At 42.5% G+C, this 24560-nt stretch overlaps 1 protein-coding gene across 1 annotated transcript; it reads left to right on the forward strand.

The window, feature by feature from the left end:
- Positions 1 to 153: 153 nt before the first annotated feature.
- Positions 154 to 20917, forward strand: IL17D (interleukin 17D). Its single transcript, XM_081002547.1, is given in 4 exon segments — positions 154 to 4321; positions 5844 to 6139; positions 18440 to 18731; positions 18733 to 20917. Coding segments are annotated over 4 exon segments (633 nt in total). The 5' UTR covers positions 154 to 4306; the 3' UTR covers positions 18763 to 20917.
- The last annotated feature ends 3643 nt before the right edge of the window (positions 20918 to 24560 follow it).

The following is a 24560-nucleotide window of genomic DNA, read 5'->3' on the forward strand; positions in this document are numbered from 1 at the left end:
GTATTCTTGCTGCTGTTGTGGCATACATGAAGAAAGTTCTATCCTTCTTTGGCACCAATTGACCGACTATGCCCAGGAGAAAGGCCTCTGGTTTTTTCAAAAAGGTATATTTAAATACTTTTTTCAGTTCATTGTATATCATTTCCCAGAAAGCCTTAAATTTTTATCCACTTTGTCTACATGATGTGCAATTGTATACACCCAAGTCATTTTTATTTTGAAGGAAAACTTTTTGCCTTTAATATCGTCCTTGCGTAGGGGAATTTTGTAGTGACTGCAGGAAACCAAGTTAATTTCCGCTGTTGTCAATGCGATGGAAGCTGCCACCACTTGCCAGGCTTGCAGCTCTGAGGATCCATTACAAGGGTAGACAACGTGGTGCCCTCCAGAAAGTGTTGGACTACAACTCCCATCAGCCTCAGCCAACATGGCCGACTGTCAGCGATGGTGGAAGTTGTAGTCCAGTAACTTCTGGAGGGCAGTGTGTTGACTGCCCCTCTTCCACTTCATTGTGAGAAGTTTTCAACGATTTATCATCGCCTCTGAAGATCCAATTTACCTTAAAGGTACTTAATTGCATTGTTCATGTCTGGATTTCATGGCGCAGTGTATTAGGATCTTAGACTGGAATTCTCTGTTGCAATTCCAATCTGTTCTTGAAGCAGAAGGAAAATGAATGTGCCAGATGTTTCCATGCTGGCATCACCTGCTGTTGGGACATTAGTCAATTGACTAAAGTCCAGTATTATCAAATATTCCAAGGTTCAAATCCTTACCTGGCTCTGAAAGTTGCTAGGCAATGCTAGGCCTGTCAAAGACTCTCAGCCAAACTACCTCACAGGTTTATTGGAAAGGTAAAATGGAAGGGGGGGACAATGTCTACTACTCTTACTTCATTAGGAGAAAGGGTGGGGGGAATCATCATAAGCAATTCAGACCATTTTTCAAAACACAAATCATTTCATAACAGCTATCTCATTTGTTTTTGAGACAGCTTTTATACGTAACATTTTTGTTCCCCTAACAATACTTTATTTGACAATATTTGATGGGTCAGTTGATTGGTGAATCCTGACACACAGTAAGTTCTTACCTGTTCATTTGCAGATCTCCTGTGTTATTGGGTGAATTTATTTGTGCCATACTAGCTACAACCAAATATTTCCCTTGGACCTAGCGGGCTTCTCCTGATAGTTGCTGGACTGAATTTTCCATATACTTTTCCATATCCATCAAGTAGTCTTTGTTTCGTAGTTCTCTCCATACCTGTGAGAGTACTACAGTATTACTGCATGTCCCCAGTAATAAGGTTGTTATGCCACTCACCAGCACTGAGATAATAGGAATTAAAGAAATTGAAGTAATTATTATTGCACAAATTTCAATAAGAATAGATTTGAAAAGCATGTTGTTACTGACTCCAAAGGTAGTGTTTCAGCTCTTTGCTTTTTTCCAGTTAACTAAATCATGACTTTTGACATACCATGATGTAAAAACTCCTACACATTTTTTCCTGTGCATAGTAGAGCAGTCCTTTAGCCGTAGCAGAAAAATGTGCTAGAGTCAGATCCAGCTCAAGAAATCTCTGGGGAGTCATAAATTATGCATTTGCTTCTCCTGTAAGCTAACAAAAACCCTTTCAGCTTGCAGAGGCCCCTTGTTTTCCTTTCTGCATTTCTGTCATATTTATTTGTAAAAGGCAGAAAGTTAGAAAGATACACTATGGTGGAAATCCCCCAAATGCTTTTGTTTAAATAATCTGAGGTTTTTTGTTGCGAGGGATAGCACATATATTGTTTTGAACAAGAAAGGAGAAAAATTAGGATAAATTAAACTGCTGTTCTCCAAACTGTCTATCTTACTCAATTCATAAATTATATTTTATAGACAGGGAATGAAGCACACCCCAAAGCAACACTTATTGTTGTAACCTACCCTGGGAACTTAAGGTAAATAAATCTAATAATAGGTAACATAAACATAGTCTCTCTACGTGTTTTTTTCAATGACAGCACTGTTGCCATTTTGAAAATGATAATGATTGTATTATTTATACCCCGCCCATCTGGCTGGGTTTCCCCAGCCACTCCGGGCGGCTTACAGCATATATAAAAACATAATCAAACATCAAACATTAAAAACTTCCCGAAACAGGGCTGCCTTCAGATGTCTTCTAAAAGTTGTATAGTTCTTTATCTCATTGGCATCCGAAGGGTGTTCTACAGGGAGGGTGCCACTACCTGAAATTTGCATATAAAACAATAATTACATTATTTAGAGACAGAAAGTTGGAATGCTTACTAATGCTTATTTATCAAAACTGGCTTTATTTCTCTTAATTAGGTGAATCAGAAGAACAATAGTTAAATGATAGAATATTCATGTTTCAAGGGCTCTAGTTCAAAATGGCAGGCACCTCCTGAGATCTTGAAAGACCATGCCTTAATATAATTGACATTATCAGACAAGATAGACCAACTTGGTAGAAATCAGCTTTATGTGTTCAGTTCTGAGAAGTTATTGCAATCATGCTCTAGTAACAAAGGCTTATTGATGCATCTCAAGAGAACATCTTTGGCATGAATCTTGAGGATATTTGTAGGGCTCTGCCCATACATAATATTTGAATTACAGGAGGGGAGACCCACCTGGGCCCCATTTTCATCAGACCTGCAATTTGGCTAAAATTGGGAGGTGTTGGAGTGGGTTTCATTATGCCCCCACACCCTCATAATTCAAGTGTTGCTTAGGCTCAACAGTAAGTAATCAGTGGAATTTTGTAAAATTAAAACAGATGGCTCTAGCAAGCTGGATCTAGTAGAATCAAAACACCTAGAATTCACATTCAGGACCTTACTTTTTGTGAACCGCCCACAGAAAAAGATGTTAGTAGCCTGTGTTTCGATGGAGGCTTTGAGAAGGCATACACTTTCTTGATGGCAGAAAGTGAGGAGGAATTAAAGAACCTTTTAATGAGGGTGAAAGAGGAGAGCGCAAAATATGGTCTGAAGCTCAACATCAAAAAAACAAAGATCATGGCCACTTGTCCCATCACCTCCTGGCAAATAGAAGGGGAAGAAATGGAGGCAGTGAGAGATTTTACTTTCTTGGGCTCCATGATCACTGCAGATGGTGACAGCAGCCACGAAATTAAAAGACACCTGCTTCTTGGGAGAAAAGCAATGACAAACCTAGACAGCATCTTAAAAAGCAGAGACATCACCTTGCCAACAAAGGTCTGTATAGTTAAAGCTATGGTTTCCCCAGTAGTGATGTATGGAAGTGAGAGCTGGACCATAAAGAAGGCTGATCGCCGAAGAATTGATGCTTTTGAATTATGGTGCTGGAGGAGACTCCTGAGAGTCCCATGGACTGCAAGAAGATCAAACGTATCCATTCTTAAGGAATTCAGCCCTGAGTGCTCACTGGAAGGACAGATCCTGAAGCCGAGGCTCCAATACTTTGGCCACCTCATGGGAAGAGAAGACTCCCTGGAAAAGACCCTGATGTTGGGAAAGATGGAGGGCACAAGGAGAAGGGGATGACAGAGGACGAGATGGTTGGATAGTGTTCTCGAAGCTACTAGCATGAGTTTGACCAAACTGCGGGAGACAGTGGAAGACAGGAGTGCCTGGCATGCTCTGGTCCATGGGGTCATGAAGAGTCGGACACGACTAAACAACAACAACAACAACGCCATGAAAGCCTACGAGGATCCCTTGCTTGGGAATCGTGGGGTTGACATTCTTTTTGCACAGCGTGCTGCATCTTACGGTTTTCCCATTGCATTCTCTGCTGATTGGAACACAGAATGGTTTCGCGCGACAGCTGATTTGCAAGTGCATTGTTGAGGGGATCAAAGAAGAGCTACAGTGGGGAGATTAGATCATTGACTTTTGCAGGACTGTTAGGCCTCTGGCCCAGGTGAGCGGACCCCGAGGGGGCCTGCTGCGCGCGCCTGGTTGCCCCTGCTTTCCTCCTCCTCAGCAAGCGCGGCAAAAGTCTTCGCCGGCCAGGAGAACCTCCCCCTGCCTCCCGCTAGCTCAAGTCACACCCCAGCGAAGGAAAAAAAAAAACCTTCGCGAAGCAGCCCCCCTCGGCCGGGGCTGAAAATGATTTTGGCACCGGCAGGCCGGGGCGACGCAGTGCGAAGCGGGGCACTCTTCCAACTTCTCCTCTCGCCGCCCCCCGCCCCCCCAACCGCGAGAGCCAAGGCCATCAGCAAGCGCTTCACGCGCCGACGCTTCCCAGAGGCTCCTCGCGCGCCTGGCCGGGCTCCGGGTCCCGGCGCGCGCGCGTCCCCACCATGCAGACGGCCAAGGTAAGGAGCGCGCGGGGAGACGCGCGCGACGCCGCGGACCCTAGGCGCAAACTTCCCGCCTGCTTGCCGTCGCTCCAATTCCCTTGCTAAGGCAGCGGCGGCCGCAGCCGCTCCTGCCGGCGGGGCTGGAAGGCTTGGCGCGGGTTTGGTTGAAAGGCGCGCGCTGAGGCGGCGGAGCTCTTCCCAAGGGTGCTTTTCCTCAGAGGTCCTTGGGAGCCGGTGGGCGTCACTGGGTTGAGGATTCCCCGGGACAGGGAGAAGAAATAATAATAATAATAATAATAATAATAATAATAATAATAATAAAAAATAAATAATAAAGAATAAATTCGAAGCAACTTTTAAATTCGATCCGAATGGGAAGCGTGACCTGGGCAGAGAATTACCTCTTGCCAGCTGAGATGCTCGCGAAAGGGAGCGCGGCTGGGATGCGCTGTTGCGCAGCGGGAGAATCGCTCGCACTGCCGCCCCGCAAACCAGGGCTGAGGACGCTGTTGGGGTGGCGCTGTAGAAGCTTAAAACGACCTGCATTGCAAGGCGGTGGGGTTGGACTAGATGGTCCTTGTGGGATCCTTTCCAACTCTCCAAGTTCTATGACCAAGCGTTGCGACTGCGAGGAGTGAGGCTCCCGACCTGTAATTATTTAACAGACGCAAGGATTAGGAGAGCGGGGCGAGGTGTGATATTGTGCAGGTTTACTGGGGCGCCGTGAATTTCTATACGTGGGCATCCTCTGCCAATGGCACCTACTTAGCTGAGAGAATGGCGTCTTTCTTGCTTGGGAAGTGGATTCCTAATGTGAACTGAACAGTTTTACTCGAGGACGTACCAAAAATTAAATCCTTTTGCTGGATTAGATCCTATTTGCCCAGAAGTTCTAAATCCCACATTGATCACCCTGAGACTGTGCATCTAGGGATCCATGCCCCCCTGCGCTTTCCTCTCACCACCTGTTTGAAGGATGGGTGATCATCAGTCTCAAAACTGAATTCTGAATGCTGACTTATCTGTTTGATGAGTTTATATGCACAGATCTAAGTTCCTATCAAAAATGATTTACCAATGATTTACCAATCATAGGCTAGCTCGTTAAAGTCAATCTTTATATGTTTACCTGCTTGGCGGGGGGTCAAGTAAATAAATAAAAATACTTAAATAAGTAGAAATTGTAGAAAGATTTTGACAGATTTTTCTAAGCACTTGGGGTCAAAATAAAGCAATTTAAAACAACAGTTGTTGAGACATTTCATTCCAAATCTGCTAGACAGAGCCAGACAGAGGGTCATGGCAGGTTGGTGTCCTTCCTCCCTGGCTATTAAATCCTGACGATTCCTATGCTTTGATTATGTCCAATTTAACTTGATAGGGCTTACTTTTGAATAGATGTGTAGGATTTTGTTGCAAATCTCTCTTGTGAATTAAATCTAGTGTACCTGTTATCCTCCTTCAAATGTGGAAGTGTCGGGGAAGCAAACACCTAGAAAAGCATCCTTTATATGTTTTCATTTCCTGTGCATTATAGGTATGGGTGCTTGCCTGCCTTCTCTTGTGTGGACTCCCTTACCCTGGATTAGAGACTTTCAAGGTAAGCAAGCGCCCACTGCGTGCTCGAACCTGCGCTGACCGGCCTGAAGAGCTTCTGGAGCAGCTGTATGGGCGACTCACAGCAGGGATGCTCAGCGCTTTCCATCACACCTTGCAGCTGGAGCCTCTGGAAAAAGATCACAATACCAGTTGTCCAGCAGGGGGCAGATCAGCTGCGGACAAGGCATACCGACTCCCTATCAACCTCAACAGCGTCTCTCCTTGGTCCTACAGGTAATGTGAATGCAATTCATCTGCCACTCCCTAGCTTAAAATGTGAAGTAGGGTTGTGTGATTGTCTTATCTCTCCACCTATGGCGCTGTGGCTATGTGTCGCTGAACTTCAGTTCCCATCAGCCCCAGCCAGCATGGCCAATGGTTAGGGGTGATGGAGGTCATAGTCCCTATAACATTTGGGGGGCCACATCCCCTGCTTGAAGGGAGACGCCACACATGTGACCTGTGTCAAATAGGACCAACCTATCGAGGCTGTTTCTTCATATCTCTCTTCTGGTCTCTTAGAACTACTGATTCTTGAATTTGAAGTGGGAAATTAGTCGTGAGACAGACCTTGCTTAATGCTGCACTTTTAAAAATCAGGGCAGAACTATGAGAGCTGTGCTTGCAGCTGATTCACTCCTCCCCACCCCGACTTAATAGCAGCAGGACAGGTGAGCAGAACAGGGTCTGGGTGTCTTGTTCTGCTCTCTAGTAATTAGGCTGTCACATTTTTAGCTCAACCGCAACATCTGGGAAGCTGCTATTTTAAATGTGCATACAGGTATCACGAAAGGAAGAACAGAATTCAAAGCAAATGCATCCAAAGTGGGGCAGTTTCTAATTTTAAAAACGTGCGTTGTTATTATTATAATACTCTGAATAAATAGCAGCTTTTGCATTTGGTTATGTACCTTTGTGGGAAATGCAAATATTGTCATTTTAATGGCCACTAATAAACATTGGCTTATGTGGTTTGTCTTCTGCCTGGTTTAGCTTTAAAAACAGCAGTTTTCTCAATATGGTATTTTAAAACTAACTTTATGTATTTAGAAACAATGTTTACAAAGAATACAAGCTGGATGCCAGTGCTCTAAACAGAAGCTCTGTATATCCTGTACTGAAATATCAAAAATAGTACTTGTACTTTGCCTGAGTAGTTTAAAAATGTTAATATACTATTAACTCTTAAGGTCACATAAGGTTGACCTACAATATATAGATCTTGGGCAGGAAATAACTCTGGAAGGATCCACTGGTAGATCAGCTAAGTGATTTGCACTAGATCTACAAGGGCTTCTATTTTTCCCATTGTGTAACAATAGCAGGAAGGGAAAAGCTTTCTCACCCCTCAAATATCAGGCTGCTTAAGTGAAGAAAGCTTGGAAGAAGACAAAGAGTTGATTTTTGTGCAAAAGTACTGTGAGCTCAGCTCTGATACTAAGCACATGTTCAGTTGTGTTCTGTTCCTGAATTTACAGGGCTCTATTAGGAAGCAAAAGTCAAGTCCACAGTCCTGGTCCCAACTACGCCTAGTCTAAGCAACAGCTTTCAGCCTCCAGTTCTGATTAATCAGGGTAGTCAACAAAACCAGAAATAGGATTAAGCTGTTTTGACCCTGGTTTCTGTTTAGTAGCTCTTCTTTTTCTCCGGCTTTTTCTTTTCTCCGGCTTTTTCTTTTTCTCCAGCTAAGTAGATGCAAGTACCCAAGTACCAGAGAGGCGAGTTCAAAAGTGTTTACGTTTTCTTTCCCATAAACAAGTTGGAACCTGAGAGGCCAGTTCAAATGCCTAAACGGCCTCGGTCCAGTATACCTGAAGGAGCGTCTCCACCTCCATCATTCTGCCCGGACACTGAGGTCCATCACCGAGGGCCTTCTGGCGGTTCCCTCACTGCGAGAAGCCAAGTTACAGGGAACCAGGCAGAGGGCCTTCTCAGTAGTGGCACCCGCCCTGTGGAACACCCTCCCACCAGATGTCAAAGAGAAAAATAATTATCAAACTTTTAGAAGACATCTAAAGGCAGCCCTGTTTAGGGAAGCTTTTAATGTTTAATAGGTTATTGTATTTTAGTGTTTTGTTGGAGGCCGCCCAGAGTGGCTGGGGAAACCCAGCCAGATGGGCGGGGTATAAATAAATAATAATAATAATAATAATAATAATTATTATTATTATTATTACTATTATTATTATGCTGTCCAGTGGTTTCCCCCCTAGAAAACAGGTGCTGGTACTCACTATAAAGCTGTTACAGTAAGTGCCGCACTTTTTAACAACTAAAAAAAAGAAGTGCCAATAGTGCATACACTTTAGTACCCCCTGAAAAATTAGCACTGATCTTGTCGGTCCTTGAGAGAGCTGTGCTGCCCTCCCCTGCACACGCTCTCTCCCCCATCCAGTTGCACGGATGCTGAGATGTCCCGCTCTTGAATTTACCTGCCTTTGTTTCCCTTCCGCATGGGCCCCTCCTGATTACTTTTCATCTCCTCGCTGACTTGTTCACCGGCTCCCCCTTGTGATGTCATCTCCAGATGTCATTGGCCTGACCGGTTTAGAGTCCAGATTATTATTAATGATGGTGCTGGTAAATAAATCCAGGCCTAAAGTCTTTTCCTGCAGCTCTTCCCTGGACACCTAACCCCAGTTTGATACGCTGCCATTTATCACTGCTCCTTCCAGTCCGTGTGGCTGCATTCCTAGCTCAGGCAACTGGGTTATTTCACAAAAGAGATAGAAGGCATCTGCTGAAATCCGCATGTAGGATAGTCATGCCAGACAGATCTGGCATAAGCCTTCTTGGGTCTGTAGTGCAGAGGTGGGGAACAGGATCTGGCCACTGGGCCAGATCATTCTTCCACCCACTCATGCAAGCCAACTATGACAGGTTGGTGGGGCTACTCATCTGTCAATCACCTAACATCACAGTGACATCAAGATGGCCCTTTTTTTTGCACAGGACTTTGCAGGCAATGCTGGTCGTCTGTTCAGCAGTGCCTGCGCACCACTATCAGCTGTAGTAGCATGCGCCGCCTTTCCATATGTGTAATTCAATTCATCTCAGCTCATAGTCCTTAGGACTATGTCAGCAGGTTGATCTGGCATCAGTTCAGCATCAGCATGCTTAGAAGATGCAGAGCCACCACACAGGTGCAGAGTACCGCAAATGTGTTTCATCAAAGAACGCACCTAAGGGATTGTTCAGTTGAAATTGCGCCCTTGCAAGGGGAAAGCTAACACAACACAAGTAGAAGCTCTCCAGTGTTACTGTAGACGAACCAGGTCCACTTAGTGCCATTCGCTTGCAGAAATGGTCATGTGGAGCAATGCAGAGATGTGGAAGCATTTGGAAAGACCTGTAGGTATACATTGGAACAAATTGTATGTAAAAAATGGCACTGCCATCTTAACTCTCATGCTCTGTGCTGAAAATTCCACCTCTCAAATTGGATGGGCAACAGCATTTGGGCTCTTTATAATGCACTCAGGGATCTAACTTAATATGTTGAGCCTAAACCTTGCTGTTCAGTAGGATGTACCAATAGCTCCAGTGGAAGATGCTTCTGGTAAGCATGCTTAAGACTGTAGCCACTGCCTTCTTTTTTCTTTTCTTTATTTCACTGGATGTTAATTTGACTACAGAAAATTGTCAAAATGTTAGAGGTGCCTGCGTGTAAGGAAGCAATCTACTTAAACTAGTCTGAATGGCTTGAGTAAGTGAGCAAAGTACAAAAGAAAACATAATTATCAGGATTCTAATCTGCAGGAAGAGATCTTCCTTATCCCAAATCAATTAAACTGTAAGAAGAAAGGCCATATCTCAGTAGTAGTGCTCATGTTTTGCAGAAGGTACATCTGTGAATGTCCCTTGCCTGAAACCCTGGAAAGCTGCTGCCAGTGCGTGTGGACAATACTGAGTTAAATAGGCCAATGGTGTGTCTCTCTGTAAGCCTGCTTCCTATATACATTTCAAAGACCTAATTCCAAATAGGCTTCAGTTGCCGCTCCAAGAGTTTTAGAAGTATTAAAGGATTTAGGAGACCCAGCTTAAGACATATATTTTTATTGAGTGTCTCTCAAGGGAGCCACACAAGTATTTTGCAACGTTAAACTCCCTGACTCTTGGTAACACTTATTTTTGCAGCCTCCATTCTATAGGGCCCAAACTGGCACTACTGCTTTCACGTTCTTCTTCTGTATTTTTAATGACTAATTCCAGACATCCTGAACAGAGTCCAACTTGTAGGAAGCTTAGGCAGACTACAGTCATCTTGAATCACTATTAATTCATTCCTGACACTGAGCAACAAAACATTTAAGGTTTGAAGCAAATATAATTTTGTTAACAGCAATAGCAAATGGAATTGGATAACCTCTCGGGACTCAGTCCTGTTTGCCTTTAACTGATTTGTACATGCATTTCAAAAATCTAAAAGGTAGTCATTTCTCTTTTACTCTCTAGACTTTTTTTGTACATTCAGGCACTCCAAATACAAATTCCAGGTGCACAAATATATGTTCTGGTTAGATCAGCGTCAGAGTTGGATAAGAATGGGTCAGTGAATGACTTGGCCTTCCCAAAGTGCTAGTTTGCACAGCTTAAGAATGTTTTAGAAAATGTAAACCATGGTAAATAGTGAGCATCATTCAAGAAATTTGTTTTGACCATTCTCTTCTAGCAGGTTAATTTGGTCATATTTATATGGGGTGGATGTGTTTAAGTAAGTCTGGTACATGGAGTTTGAAGCACTAATAGGGTTTTGGGGGGGGGGGAAGGGCTCCCACTCATTAAAAAAAAAAACCTCAATCTTTTTCTATTCATTCTTTAAATTAAAGTCACCGTGTCACAAATGGGAAAGCATGTTTTACAATAAAGCACAGTCATACCGTGAAGACCCTGTTTATCCTTCATGGGTTTTTTTGCATGTAGCTATTTGTGTGTAAAAAGCTGCACCAGTTGATTTACTGACTGTCAGGCAGTCTTTAGGCACCATTTACCAGAAGAAGGAAAAACTGGACTGAGAAAACCCTGCTTTACCTTTTTCCCTTTTTCCTCATTGGTGTGTTAGCATGTGAGCCTCTTTCTCAGGGCTTACTATTTCCTAGAATGCTATATAAATATAACTATAAATGTATCACATGTATTATTGTAGACGGGCAGGGATTCCCTACGTGAACAGATAGCTCAAGGCAACAAAGCCTTTCTTTTTAAAAGGGGGCATTGCTGCACCAAGGCAATGAAGCTTGGTTGTGCAAAAGGTGAGCTTTTTCAGGAAAAATTGCTTCTGCTTCACATATGGACATGAGTTGCAGAAACTTGGATCTAGTTTTGTGTTCCATTTGAAGCCAGAGGTCATGTTCATCCTCTTTCCAGAGCATCCATCTATGTGATGCTGGAGCTCTGTGCCAAACATGTCCCCAAGCATGGCTTTGAATTACGCCTAATTTCTTCCATTCTGCGTTTGTTCGTGAGCTTCCAAGCAGCAACAGCTTCTGAAAAGGAAAGGTTATCCTCACTTCCGGGGGCGGCGCGAACGGCAATGGCGGTCCTCTTCTAACCGGGAGAGGAGGCTCCGCAGGCAACGGGTCGTCCGCTACGGCGAAGCGGAGACCCACTTCGGAAAACCCCAGGCGGCAAGAGCCTGGGGTCCTGAGGCTCGGTGGGCGCCTAGAGCGACCCTCCAAGTGCAGAAGGAACCCCGTAAGGGGCTCCGGAGCACGGAGGGGGGTTGCGGCGCTGTGAGCTGTTTCACAGCCTGAGGAGCGAAGCCGCGCTGCTACTGTCGGTGAGCGCTGATCCCTTTTCCTGCTAAATTACGGATCCGGACGAAAAAGCAACTAATTTGTGAGTAAAAGACTGAATCACTTGAAATTTGAGATTTTAAAAGGGAAACTTGAATTGGCTTGAACTTGGCTGTGAGCGGAGAGACGTGGAAGCAGGAAGTCCGTCTTCCGCAGCCATTGAACTTGAAAAAAAAGCAATCAGCTGGAGGAGTGGAGGCTGAAAGAAAGAGACTTTAAGTTTTACAGATCTAAGCATCTATTTGAACTTGCATTTTAAAGTAAAGACTTTAAGTTAAAGATTTGGGATTTCTATTTGCACTTGACTTTCCTCCTCTTATTGGATTACAAATTAAAAGGTGAAACCCAGAGTCAGGAGCTGCCTGAGTACTAAGGGAGCTGTCAGTACTGCAGATTTGGATACTGTATATTGGAACTTGAAACAATCTGAGGGTATTGAGACCTTTTAAATTTGAAACATTCTTTTTGGAGATAAATAAGCACTGTCTGCAACAAGGTGACCATTTATAAACTCTGCTAAACATTTGTATTTGAAGGTTCTTGGACATTAAATTAGACTCTGAAAGACAGATTAAGCTCCCTCTAGAGGATTGGATTATAACAGTGATTTTACATACACTTTTTACTTTCGATTCCTTTGCTGTTTGCTTGCTCTGGACCTTTCCATTCCCATGGGAACAACTCAGTGTGACCTTGACTGACAGATAACGTTGGAATGAGTGGCACAAGAAAAAGAGGGAGAGCTAAACAAACAACTCTAACAACTCTAACCTCAGCTTCACAGACACGCAGATCATCTGTGCCTACTTTGCCCTCAGAAGTGGAGGGTGAGGGCGAAGCAGAGCAGTTACAACTGGAAGATATGGCCTCAGGAGCATCTGCTTCTGTACTAGACAAAATCTTTGAAAAATTGGAAGCTTTGGACAAGAAAGCAGATGCGCAATCAGCAAAGATTGATAAAAATACAGAATGTCTAAATAAATTAACCACACAAGTGGCACAGAATGCACAAGCAATTGGACAGCTAACGGAGGCCTCAGCAGAAAATCGGAAATTGACTGAGGACACCAGACAAAGATTTGAAAATTTAGAGCAAGAGGTAAGACCACTCACTAAACAAGTTGGGGAACACCAGATTTATCTCTCGATGATAGAACTGCGAAACCGTGAGAACAACTTAAGGATTAGATCACTACAAGAGGCAGAAGAAGGAAATCTAACTGAGTTTTTGACCAAAGAATTCTCCAAGTTCTGGAACTTGGAAGAAAAGGACTTTAAAATTGTGTCAGCTTTCAGACTTGGAAGATTCATAAAGAAGGAGAGGCCCAGAGACTGTTTGATAACATTGAGATCAAAGGAGGAAAGGGATAAGATTTTGGGACTACACTTTGTAAAATCACTGGAGGTGTTGGATAGAAGAATTGAAATTTATAAAGATATCCCAAGACTACTGCTTGACCTTAGAACCGCCTATTCTGAACTTGTTAAACTACTAAGGAGCAACGCAATTCCATTCAGGTGGGAATTTCCTCAAGGATTATCTTTTACCTTTAGAGGGAGAAAGGTCAAAGTGAGAACACTGGAAGAGAGAGACAAATTCCTGTCTACACACGGAGAGGACCTTCAAAAAAGAATTGAACTACCTTCTGGGCCTGAGGCAACGCCAATACCAACATCAGCATCTGTGGAACCTGAAGACCCTGAGAAGATACCACCCCTTGAAAAATAACCAGATAGATCAGGATGTCTCTGCAACTGTTGAGCTGGAATATTAATGGTTGTAACATTCCGGAAAAAAGGAAGAAAATATTTCATATATTAAAAAAAGAACAATTGGACATTATTTGTTTACAAGAAACACATGTGACGAGGCTCCACAGAAAAGTGTTAATAAATAAAAGATTGGGCCAGGAATTTGTATCGTCGGACAAAGTTAAGAAGAGAGGCGTGGTGATATATGCAAAAGAGAGCCTGTCACCTAAATTCCTATTTAAAGATGAACATGGAAGAATTTTGGCTATTGAGATACAATATCAAGGAGAGAAACTGCTGATATTAGGAATCTATGCACCTAATGAAGGGAAATCGGAATTTTACAAGAAGTTGCAGGAGACAATGCTGGACTATCTAGACTACAACAACATCATAATGATGGGAGATATGAATGGGGTCGTATCAACTAACATGGACAAGTCACAAAGTCAAAATGTTACAAAAGACGGCAGACTACCTAAAACCTTTTTTGAAATGACTGACAATATGGATTTGATTGACATTTGGAGGACAAAGAACCCACTAGGAAGAGAGGGAACATTCTTTTCTGAAGCCCAACTGACCTGGACAAGAATCGACCAAATATGGATTTCTAGAGGCCTGGCACCTAAGGTCAGAAAAGTGGAAATCTGCCCAAAGACCTGCTCCGACCATAATGCAGTAAAGATGGATATGACACTATTACCAACTGGATCCTTTAGATGGAAGATGAATGACAATTTGTTTAGAGATCAGGAAATTACCAAGAAGGCCCAAAAAGTTTTGAAGGATTATTTTGAGATAAACATGAATAATATGGTGGAAAAAAGAATAATCTGGGACGCAAGCAAAGCTGTAATGAGGGGATTCTTGATACAACAGAATGCAGTGAAGAAAAGAACACAAAATGAGAAAAAAGATAAGATCTTGGATAAAATAAAAGAATTAGAGAAGAAACTAAGAGTGAATCCGAAGTCACAGCCAACTCTGAGAGAAATTAAACTCTATCAAACACAATATTCTAAATTGATAAATCAGGAAATTGAATGGAAGGTTAAATTAATGAAACAAAAAACGTTTGAGTCGGCGAATAAATGTGGAAAACTGCTAGCTTGGCAGTTGAAGAGAAGACAAAGATTAAATACTGTTACAAACTTAGAGGTTGATGGAAAAAACATTCAGAATCCAGTGGACATTAGAAAGTGTTTCCAGAGATACTTCAAAAAACTATACACCCAAGGGCCGCAAGATGATGTTGAGATTAAACAATTTTTGGCAAAAAACGGATTATCTAAATTGTCACAAGAAAATAGGACAATCCTGAATTCTAAAATAACACGACAGGAGATCGAACAAGCTATCCAGAACATGCAACTTGGCAAATCTCCAGGACCAGATGGGCTGACCTCCAAGTACTATAAGACATTGAAAGACTACTTGATACAACCTTTGATGGAGGTCAGCAATGAAATTATGGAGGGGAGGAGGGCACCGGAGTCGTGGAAGGAAGCGTTTATCACATTAATACCAAAGTCGGAAGCTGAAAAGACACAACTTAAGAACTACCGTCCCATCTCTCTCTTAAATGTGGATTACAAAATATTTGCAGACATTTTGGCAAATAGATTTAAAAAAGTTTTAAATGAAGTAATTCATAAGGACCAGGCTGGCTTTCTCCCAGGAAGACATCTGTTTGCTAATACAAGGAACATTATTGACATTTTGGAACTTTTGCAAACAGATATAAATACAAAAGCAGTTTTAATTTTTATAGATGCGGAGAAGGCCTTTGACAATATCTCCTGGAAATTTATGATGGGAAATTTAAAAGAGATGGGAGTGGGACGGGGTTTTGAGAATGGGATTGAGGCGATATATTCAGAACAGAAAGCTAAACTGATAGTTAATAATGTGGTTACGGAAGAGTTTAAAATTGAAAAAGGGACACGACAAGGTTGCCCTATCTCCCCTTTGTTATTTATTTCGGTTCTGGAAGTGCTATTGAACATGATTAGAAGGGATCAGTTGGTGGAAGGAATTCAGGTCGGTCAGAAACAATATAAATTAAAAGCTTTTGCAGATGACCTGGTTTTGACCTTGCAGAAGCCAGAGCCCAGTACGAAAAGAGTATTACAACTGATTAATGACTTTGGTCGGGTGGCTGGATTTAAATTAAATAAACAGAAAACTAAGGTTTTGGGGAAAAACTTGACTAATACAGAGTCAGAACGGTTTCAGAATGAGATGGAACTTAATGTGGTGAAAAAAGTAAAATACCTAGGGGTAAACATAACAGCAAAAAATCTAAGTCTATTTAAGGATAATTATGAAAAATGTTGGACAGAAATTAAGAGAGACTTAGATAGTTGGTCAAAATTGAAACTTTCTTTGTTAGGCCGAATTGCTGCTATTAAGATGAATGTATTGCCAAGGATGTTGTTCTTATTTCAAACACTTCAGGTTTTGGACAAAACGGAGTGCTCTCAGAAGTGGCAGAGAGACATTTCCAAGTTTGTCTGGCAGGGCAAAAAGCCCAGAATTAAGTTTAAGATATTAACCGATGCAAAACAAAGAGGGGGCTTTGCCCTGCCAGACTTAAAGTTGTATTACGAAGCCGCAGCGTTTTGCTGGCTAAAAGACTGGCTACTTCTTGAAGACACTGATGTGTTAGATTTGGAAGGGTTTAACAATACCTTTGGATGGCATGCATACTTATGGTATGACAAGGTTAAAGCAAACAAGGCCTTTAAGAACCATATTGTCAGAAAATCATTGTTTAATGTCTGGTCAAAATATAAAGACTTGCTGGAAAATAAAACACCAAGGTGGCTTTCACCTTTGGAAGCCAAGGCCCGAAAAAGACCCAATATGGAGGCTAAATGGCCAAAATATTGGGAAATACTAGAAAAGGATGGAGACAAATGGAAATTGCAGAGTCTAGAGAAAATGAAAGACAAAGTGCGAGATTGGTTACATTACGCTCAGATCAAAGAAGTTTTTAAAAATGATAAGAAATTAGGGTTCCAGGTGGAGAAATCGAAACTAGAAACAGAATTGTTAGAACCAAAGATTAAGGTACTTTCAAGGATGTATAACTTGCTGTTGAAATGGAATACACAAGACGAAACGGTTAAATCGGCTATGATAAGGTGGGCACAGGACATTGGGCATAATATCATGTTTGAGGACTGGGAGAGGTTGTGGAGTAATGGATTGAAATTTACTGCATGTAACGCCCTGAAAGAAAATGTAATGAAAATGATTTATAGATGGTATATGACCCCAGTCAAACTTGCTAAAATTTACCACCTGTCTGATAATAAGTGTTGGAAATGCAAAGAGTGCGAGGGAACGTTCTTCCACCTCTGGTGGACTTGCCCTAAAGTGAAGGCGTTCTGGGAAATGATTTATAATGAACTGAAAAAGGTATTTAAATATACCTTCACTAAGAAACCAGAGGCTTTCCTTTTGGGTATTGTCGGCCAAGGGGTGGCAAAGAAGGACCAGACATTTTTTATGTATGCAACAACAGCAGCAAGGATACTTCTCGCAAAACACTGGAAAACTCAAGATCTACCCACACTGGAAGAATGGCAGATACAACTGATAGACTACATGGAACTGGCTGAAATGACTGGCAGAATCCGTGACCTGGGAGAAGAGAGGATTGAGGAGGACTGGAAGAAATTTAAGAACTATTTACAAAAGCATTGTAATTTGAGTGAATGCTAAATAAGATGCTAGACTAAAACAACTGAGCACCACTAAATTTAGAAGTTTTTTTTTTTAAGAAAATAAGTAAGACTGTGAAAACTTAGCTCCTTTTGAGAATTATATGATTATGAAATATAGAAGGGATATAAGATTTTAAATAAGATGATAAATTGCTGACAAAATGTTTCAACGATGAAAATGGGAGCGGGAGATGTGAGGAAGTCCAAAGAAAATGTGAAAATATGTCAAGAATGATGTTACATTGTTTATCATGCCTATTTTTATTGTAAAATTTAATAAATTGCTTTAAAAAAAAAAAAAATGAAAAGGAAAGGTTATCCGATTTCCCTACCTCTTATTTAAACCTGCTTTTGCCTTCCTTGCTTTTACAAATAGGTACTTATCGCCTGCCTGTGAGTAGACATATATCCCCTGTTATGACGAAGGGCAGAACTACACATTTATTGCAGCTCTGTGAGTCCTTCAAAAGTGTAACTGGGTCTTGCTAAGTCAAGGAAGGGAGATCAAGGAGTTTTGGCTGTTACATGGCACTTCTCCCCTCTCCTCCGCTCCTGCCATGTGCTCCCTGTGTAAATCTGCTCCAGAGGGGGGTCTTTTTTGGGGGGGAACCCTGGAAGAGTTTTAAGGGGGCACACAAAGGGTGCAGAGGTTAGGGTATCACAGCTAAAACATTGCACATCTAAAACTTATTGCGTTAGCAGGATGTTTCGTTGGAGACCCACCTCCCCAAGCTGCTTCATTTTTTGGCAAAGAGTGATAAGAGAACTTTGGCCCGAGCAGGAGCAGGGCCAGAAAAAAGGGGTCCAACTCTGTCCACAACAAAGGCACTGCATTAGTGCTAAGGGTGTGTGGGAGAACAGAGACGACATACCCTCCACAGCTAAGAATCCCTGGAAGGAAAACGGGCAAACTATTGATGTGCATCGGCTATGAGAGAGTTGAGCCGAATGAATCCACCTTACCATTGCATGAACGAGGAAATTGAGCATGCCTTTGTTTCAGATGCTGATCCGTTTAGGGAGCTGTCCAAAGGGTTTCTCTCTCCAAGTTTTCAAATAAGCAGGCCGTCTTTAAGAGCTGCAGCTGTTCCCCTCCTCCCCTCTCCTTGGCATAATAACGAAAACATTATTTAATGCAGTGCAAAGCAACTGTCAACATTTTGCCGTAATCTTTTCCAGCTGGGATAAAACAAGGACTTGGGAGACGGTAGAAGACGCACGAACTGAGTCCCTTTTCTTTTCCTTTGGCACAGAATCTCCTACGACCCGGCAAGGTATCCAAAGTACATCCCCGAAGCCTACTGCCTATGCAAGGGCTGCCTGACTGGTGTTTACGGGGAGGAGAACTTCCACTTCCGGAGTGTCCCGGTGCTGATGCCAGCAGTCATCTTGCGCCGAACCACGACGTGCACCGGAGGACGCTATGTCTACACAGAGGATTATGTCACTATCCCAGTGGGCTGCACATGTGTACCACAGGTACATGAAAAAGAAGTAGAGGGTGTAAATTCCAGCATAGACAAGCAAGGGGTAAAGTTGCTCGTTGAATCGTAACAGCAAGCCACCATCAGAATGAAGGCCCCAGAAGAAACCTGATGGCAAAGGTTGCTTTGCATGTCCTTTTAGCTTCACCATTCCCTGGTTCTGGGAGTTCTAGAGCCCATTCATAAACACACACACACACACACACACACACACACACACGCCTGCATGATGATGTGGGCTGCAGCCTGCATCCATGAATGAGCCATATGCACAGGACGTTTGTGCCAGCTCAAATACAGTCCCCTTCAGTGCAGTCAGATAATGTACCCGGCTGCGAGGCCCTTGTTTTTGAGCGGCCAGGTGGTGCTTGTGCATATATAGGGCCCACCCATAGAAGCAGCGTGCTTTGAAAATATCATTACAAATGTTGCGAAGACAGAAGCTGGAGGTGCGGTGGGACACAGTCCAGTGACACAGAGCCATGATGAGATTTGAAGAATCATAGTTGAGTTGCACAAATTAAGAAATCACACCTGGAAAGTAGCTCTGGGGATACAGTAGTGGTCCAGGAAATATGAGGCTTGTACCACCTAATAGCTGCTATAGATAAAGGCAGAGGTCCACAAATGTTGGCTTTGCTGAAGCAGAGCCATTATGTGTCATCATCACTGACACCCTTCTGAGACCCACATATGCCCATGTCACACTGAACCTTAAAGGTAGTGCAAGCAGCTCATTTTTTATCTGCTCCAAACATCAAATGATAGGGGACTCCCTTTTGTCACATCTTATAAATCCTTAATGTAGAGGTTGCTGAAAGGGCTGTGTCTTTAAGGTATGACCCTGATGTTGGGATTCTGATGTTAGGATTCTAACAGTGCAATGTCCTGGACTTCTGATTATTTTTGTTTCAGCTTTAATTGTTACTTCTGTGTTCAAAGGAAGAAAACATTTCACAAAATATCATTTCAAAAGCAGCATCAGCAGACTCGCTGAAAAGGTAGCATCCTCACACTGCAAAGGAGTATCAGTCCACGAATAGTTTACTCAGGGGGCAGGTGTGAAATGTAGAGAAGTGAAGAACTTTACTGCTGGTGTTAACGAGGAGTAAAGTACTGGTGTTTTTCCAGTTTACAGCTCAGATGTTGATCAGGGCAGTATTGTATATGCCGCAAATGCACACCAACCCTATACAATATACTCTTGCTCACATAACATCATGGAAAGAGAAGTCGCGGCTTGAAAAATAGTCCGGTTTATGACCCCTTTCAAAAGTGTGGAAACATGCCAGTTGCCTTTTTAAGCTGTTCTTAGCTTTCAGCTTACAAGCCAGTTATCAGTTTTAGATTTTTCAGGCTGCAGGAGCCTTTGGGAATAACAAGGATGATGAGAGATCAGATAAATGAAACCAAACTGCTTGGCCAAGGGGGGGGGGGGGAATGTGCCTTGGCTTCCATCTGTGAGAGAGGAAAGCATCTGCCAAATTAAATGAATGTATGAGCCAAAAGCTCTAAACAGCAAAGGTTCAGAAAACTGTGTAAGCTGGAGGCAGCTGCCTCTTTAAACTCCCAATGATAGACAAAGCTGTTGGCTCAATTTACAGGGTTAATTATGTCTATAACTCCTTTCTCTGCAACTTCCTACATTGCAAACACCATCCTTTATGGATATTCTGAGACTTTCCTCATTTCCCAAGTCACCCATTCCACTTGGTGAGAGTGAGCCATGGTTTTCTAATGTGTAATGTTAGCAAACATCAATAGGTTACCAAATTGCTTTGCCTTTATTCATGTATCTTTCTAGCTTTCAGGTAGATGGTTGCTAATCTATCTCCAAATTGCACATGACACAGCAGTTGCCATTTGGCCTTTGTTTAGGGTGAACAGAATGACACCGTTGGACCTTCAGTAGTTGTGTAGAAGGGGTGGCAAATTTTGGGGATGAAGATTTCCCCTCAATTTCAGGAAGACACAAACTGAGAGTAGCAACTAGTATGATGACCTGCTCTGGTTCGCCAGAAGTGGCTTTGTCATGCTGGCCACATGACCCGGAAGCTGTCTGTGAACAAACGCTGGCTCCCTCTGCCAATAAAGCGAGATGAGCGCACAACCCCAGAGTCGTCCGTGACTGGACATAATGGTCAGAGGTACCTTTACCTTTATGATGACCTGAGAAGGGTGACTAGGAGGAAGAATCTGTAAACCAAATCCTGTACGGAGCAATTAAAGAATACCTGGGTGCATTTAGCCTGTCTTCAAATATCTGAAGTGCTTTCATGTAGCAAATGGAAGAATTTTGTGTTCTCTTGCTCCCAAGGGTAAGTCTAGAACAAATAGGTGGAAATGGTGGGAAAGCCAATTTTGGCTAAACCTTACGAGAAACTTCCTAAGAGTACAAGCCACTGAACAGTGGAACTGCCTGCCTTAGGAGGCAGCGAGCTGTCTTGTCTTCATTGGAGATATTTAAGCAGAGGCTGAACGAATGTCTGGGATTTTGTAGTCACACCTTCGCAATGTAGATCCTGCATTGAGCAGTGTGTTAGACAAGTTGACTTCCACGATTCCTTCCAACCCAGAGGCCCATCTCTGCATGAAAAGGCGTATCTGCCAAAATCCTTTCTTTTTCATAATGGACTCTGGGGATGAGAGGATTTATTCCATTCTGTTATTTTCTCTGATGTGCTCTGCCCAGAGTTTAACTCCTGGTCTCTAGCTTAACTATTTTTTTTATTTTTTAAAAATTGCAACTAGTTTTTTTCACCATCTAGCTCTGATTTCTAAGTTTCTGAAATTACAGCATGTACAGTTTGCAGATGAGCTGCAAGCTGAGGCATCTCCCTCCCCACTGCTCTCTTAATGCACCTTTGTACTGATAAAACAGTGCAGGAAGATCCATAACAATGTGAACCTGTTTTTGGACGGTTTTACTAATGTGCACACTTGTTTTGACACGCTGGTAAATACCTCCCAAAAAGAATCATCACACAATTGTGTAGAATCACATATTGCTGTTTTACAATATTACCACACACATGTTCACGAACACACTGGTAAAATGGTAGAAAAGGGATTGCAGTGCAATCTTGATCAAGTTTGTTTCCTCCCCCCCCCCCCACTGTTTTATCAACACGTGGGGAGGAATGACAGACACCCTGAAAAGCCACTGCTAATCAGAACAGGCAGCGCTGGGCAAAAACTGATCTGCTATAAGGTAGTTTCCTATGTTCCTCCATAAAAATGAAAAAGAAGAACTCAAATACAGAACAACTGTGGATTTCTAACCCAATTGGAAACAAGAGATCAACTAATTCAGATTTCCCAAAATCCAGGTAGAAACTTCTGAAATATGCCTAATGGAGCCTGGAAAACCTTTGCATCTATAACATGTCCTTCTTCTAGAAAACTTCCCAATAATTTAATTTCTCTCTCCATCGCTGCGCTACACTGCACTATGCTGTGGCTCTTCCAACCAAACATTCCTTTGGGATTACTTCACAGCCCTGAGTCCATGGACCCCTAACAGAATCTCTGCATTCTATACTGGGGTGGCGGGGAGGGGGAAGGAAGGCAGATTTAAAAGGAAAGAAATGCTTGTTGAATGCAGTCCAGACATAATGTGTGAGCACAATTCAAAGGAAACACTGGCAGCTATACATAATTTGATATAACTTTTATGGCAGGAGCCCCCCCCCCCTGCAACTTTTATTGGAAATTCAGAGGTGCAAATTGTGGTAGTCATTCACTTTAGTATCGAAATCAACCGACACAGAGGATTTTCCTTGCATCTGCCTTGTATTTTACAATACAACCAGCAGCATCCCACCATAATTTCCAGCATCAAACTGTTCAGGCATCTGTGACTACTATACTATGCAACTCACTGGCATGCACTTTCAGAGAACAGCTAATTTTAATGCACCCATTTGACCACAGTTCATATGCTAAACTGGGTGAATTATGTGTATCTGCAAGTGTCTAACGCTAAAGTTGTGGCTTTCAAATGCCCCCGGGGAATCTTTTCCACATTGGCAAACTAGTTAATGACCTCTGCACATTTTGGCTGGAGGCGATTATTCATAATGGGAAGGAATAAGAATTTGCGTGGGGAATGCAACTATTATTGTAGAGGAAACTGTTCCAATCAAAGAGCAGAGTACTTGGCGGCTTAAGTAAGGGCAAGATTTCAAAGTACAGGCAATATACAGGCTTAGTCTGGAGTTCTGAGATAATGAATACAAACCAGACTCAAACTATTGAAGGTTTTGTGCCAAGGCATATGTATCCAATGTTCTCTTTTGCTCTTATTTCAGTATTTAGTTCATATTCAAACAAAAATTTAAAACCTTTGGTGGATAAGTTAAAGCACAGGTGGCTGTCACCTGTAGAATGCACCCTGCAGGGATGCTGGGCAAGTGAGAGGTGCTATGGCCGTGGGAACTGCTGAAATGCAGGGTTGTATGAAGATGCCAGGGCACTCAACTTCATAAGAACATAAAAGAGGTCAATGGCCCATCTAGTCCAGGCAGCCTGTTCCCACTGTGGCCAACCGGATGTCTATGGGAAGCTTTCCTCTACCCAAAATACGAGGGGGAAAGAAGGAGCAGGTGTGTAAACACAAGGACCAGTGCATGGAAAGCTGGAAACCCCATGGGAAATGTTAACATCACACTTGACATGGATGTCAGCAAGCTCTTCAAAGCAAACTGGAGAAATGGGAGACTTGTAAAAATGGGAAGACTGACTTAAAAGGGAAGTAAGTACCATATTTTTCCACATATAAGATGATGTTTTTAATTATAAAAAAAATGTTAAAAATTGGGGGTCGTCTTATACATGGATAGTGCAGAGGGGGGATGGGCAATTGGTGGCATCCACAAGCGGGAGATTGTCAGCGGCAATTTGGCGGCTGCGGCAAGGCCTGCTGCCGATTCCCCCCCTTTCCTTAATTTGGAGTCCCAAAAAATAGGGGTCGTCTTATACACCGGGGCGTGTTATACACGGAAAAATACAGTAGTATCCTTCACTGCTGAGCAGGGTGTAAATAAAATGAATGGTTGCATCTTTTCTCCCAGGAATTGCGTTAATCATTTGCTGGACTAGAGAGGAAGGGGCACCACACCTTCCCCTTCATCGTATCTTCAGTACAGGGAGGTCTCATTATCCATAAAATCAGACCAATACTCTTTTAACAGTTAGGGTTTTGTACAATGACTGCAGCTCAGCCAGTGGCTGGGGCAGAATAAAAACCTAGCCATTCCCCATCTCCAAAGCAGAACAGGATTTAGGCAGTTTGAAAGGTTGGCAAGTCCTTGTACCATAATACATCATACAAGAGAATCTAAGGACATTTTATGGCACAAAAGCGTAAGAAAATGAATTCAGTACTGTGCATACAACTTCAGTTTGATAAAGGTCAGAAAGGTTATCCAATTGCCTCTTTGGATCAATGGATGTTATGCTGCAAAAGTGCTTAATGGCTTATTCAGAAAAAAATGAAATTAGTTCAGGTTTCGTATGCGAAAATGCTGTGAGATACACCTTGAGTGTTTGATGAGGGTCACGCTCTTCCGAATTAGGAAATAATTGGGAAATAAGTATTTTGCAACTCAACCACGTGATAAAGTCAGGTTCACAATACACCTGGAAAGATAATATGGCAGCCTAATAACATAAAATGCCCTTTAAAAAAAAAAAACTTCTGACATGGCGTTTTAGAAAAGTATAGTCTCCCATTTCTGTGCAACATTTTAATAAAATGTTTTCCCTTCCTCTCTAAGAAGGCAATAATTTCTCTAAGAAAGCAATAATTTATCACAAATCAAATACACAGGGTGGCAATTCATAATGAAAAATATGGAGCTTGTTACCAGTGCTGGAGTTCAGATTTATG

This window comes from Podarcis pityusensis, assembly GCF_964106645.2.
Source record: "Podarcis pityusensis genome assembly, chromosome: 4".
Taxonomy (NCBI): domain Eukaryota; kingdom Metazoa; phylum Chordata; class Lepidosauria; order Squamata; family Lacertidae; genus Podarcis; species Podarcis pityusensis.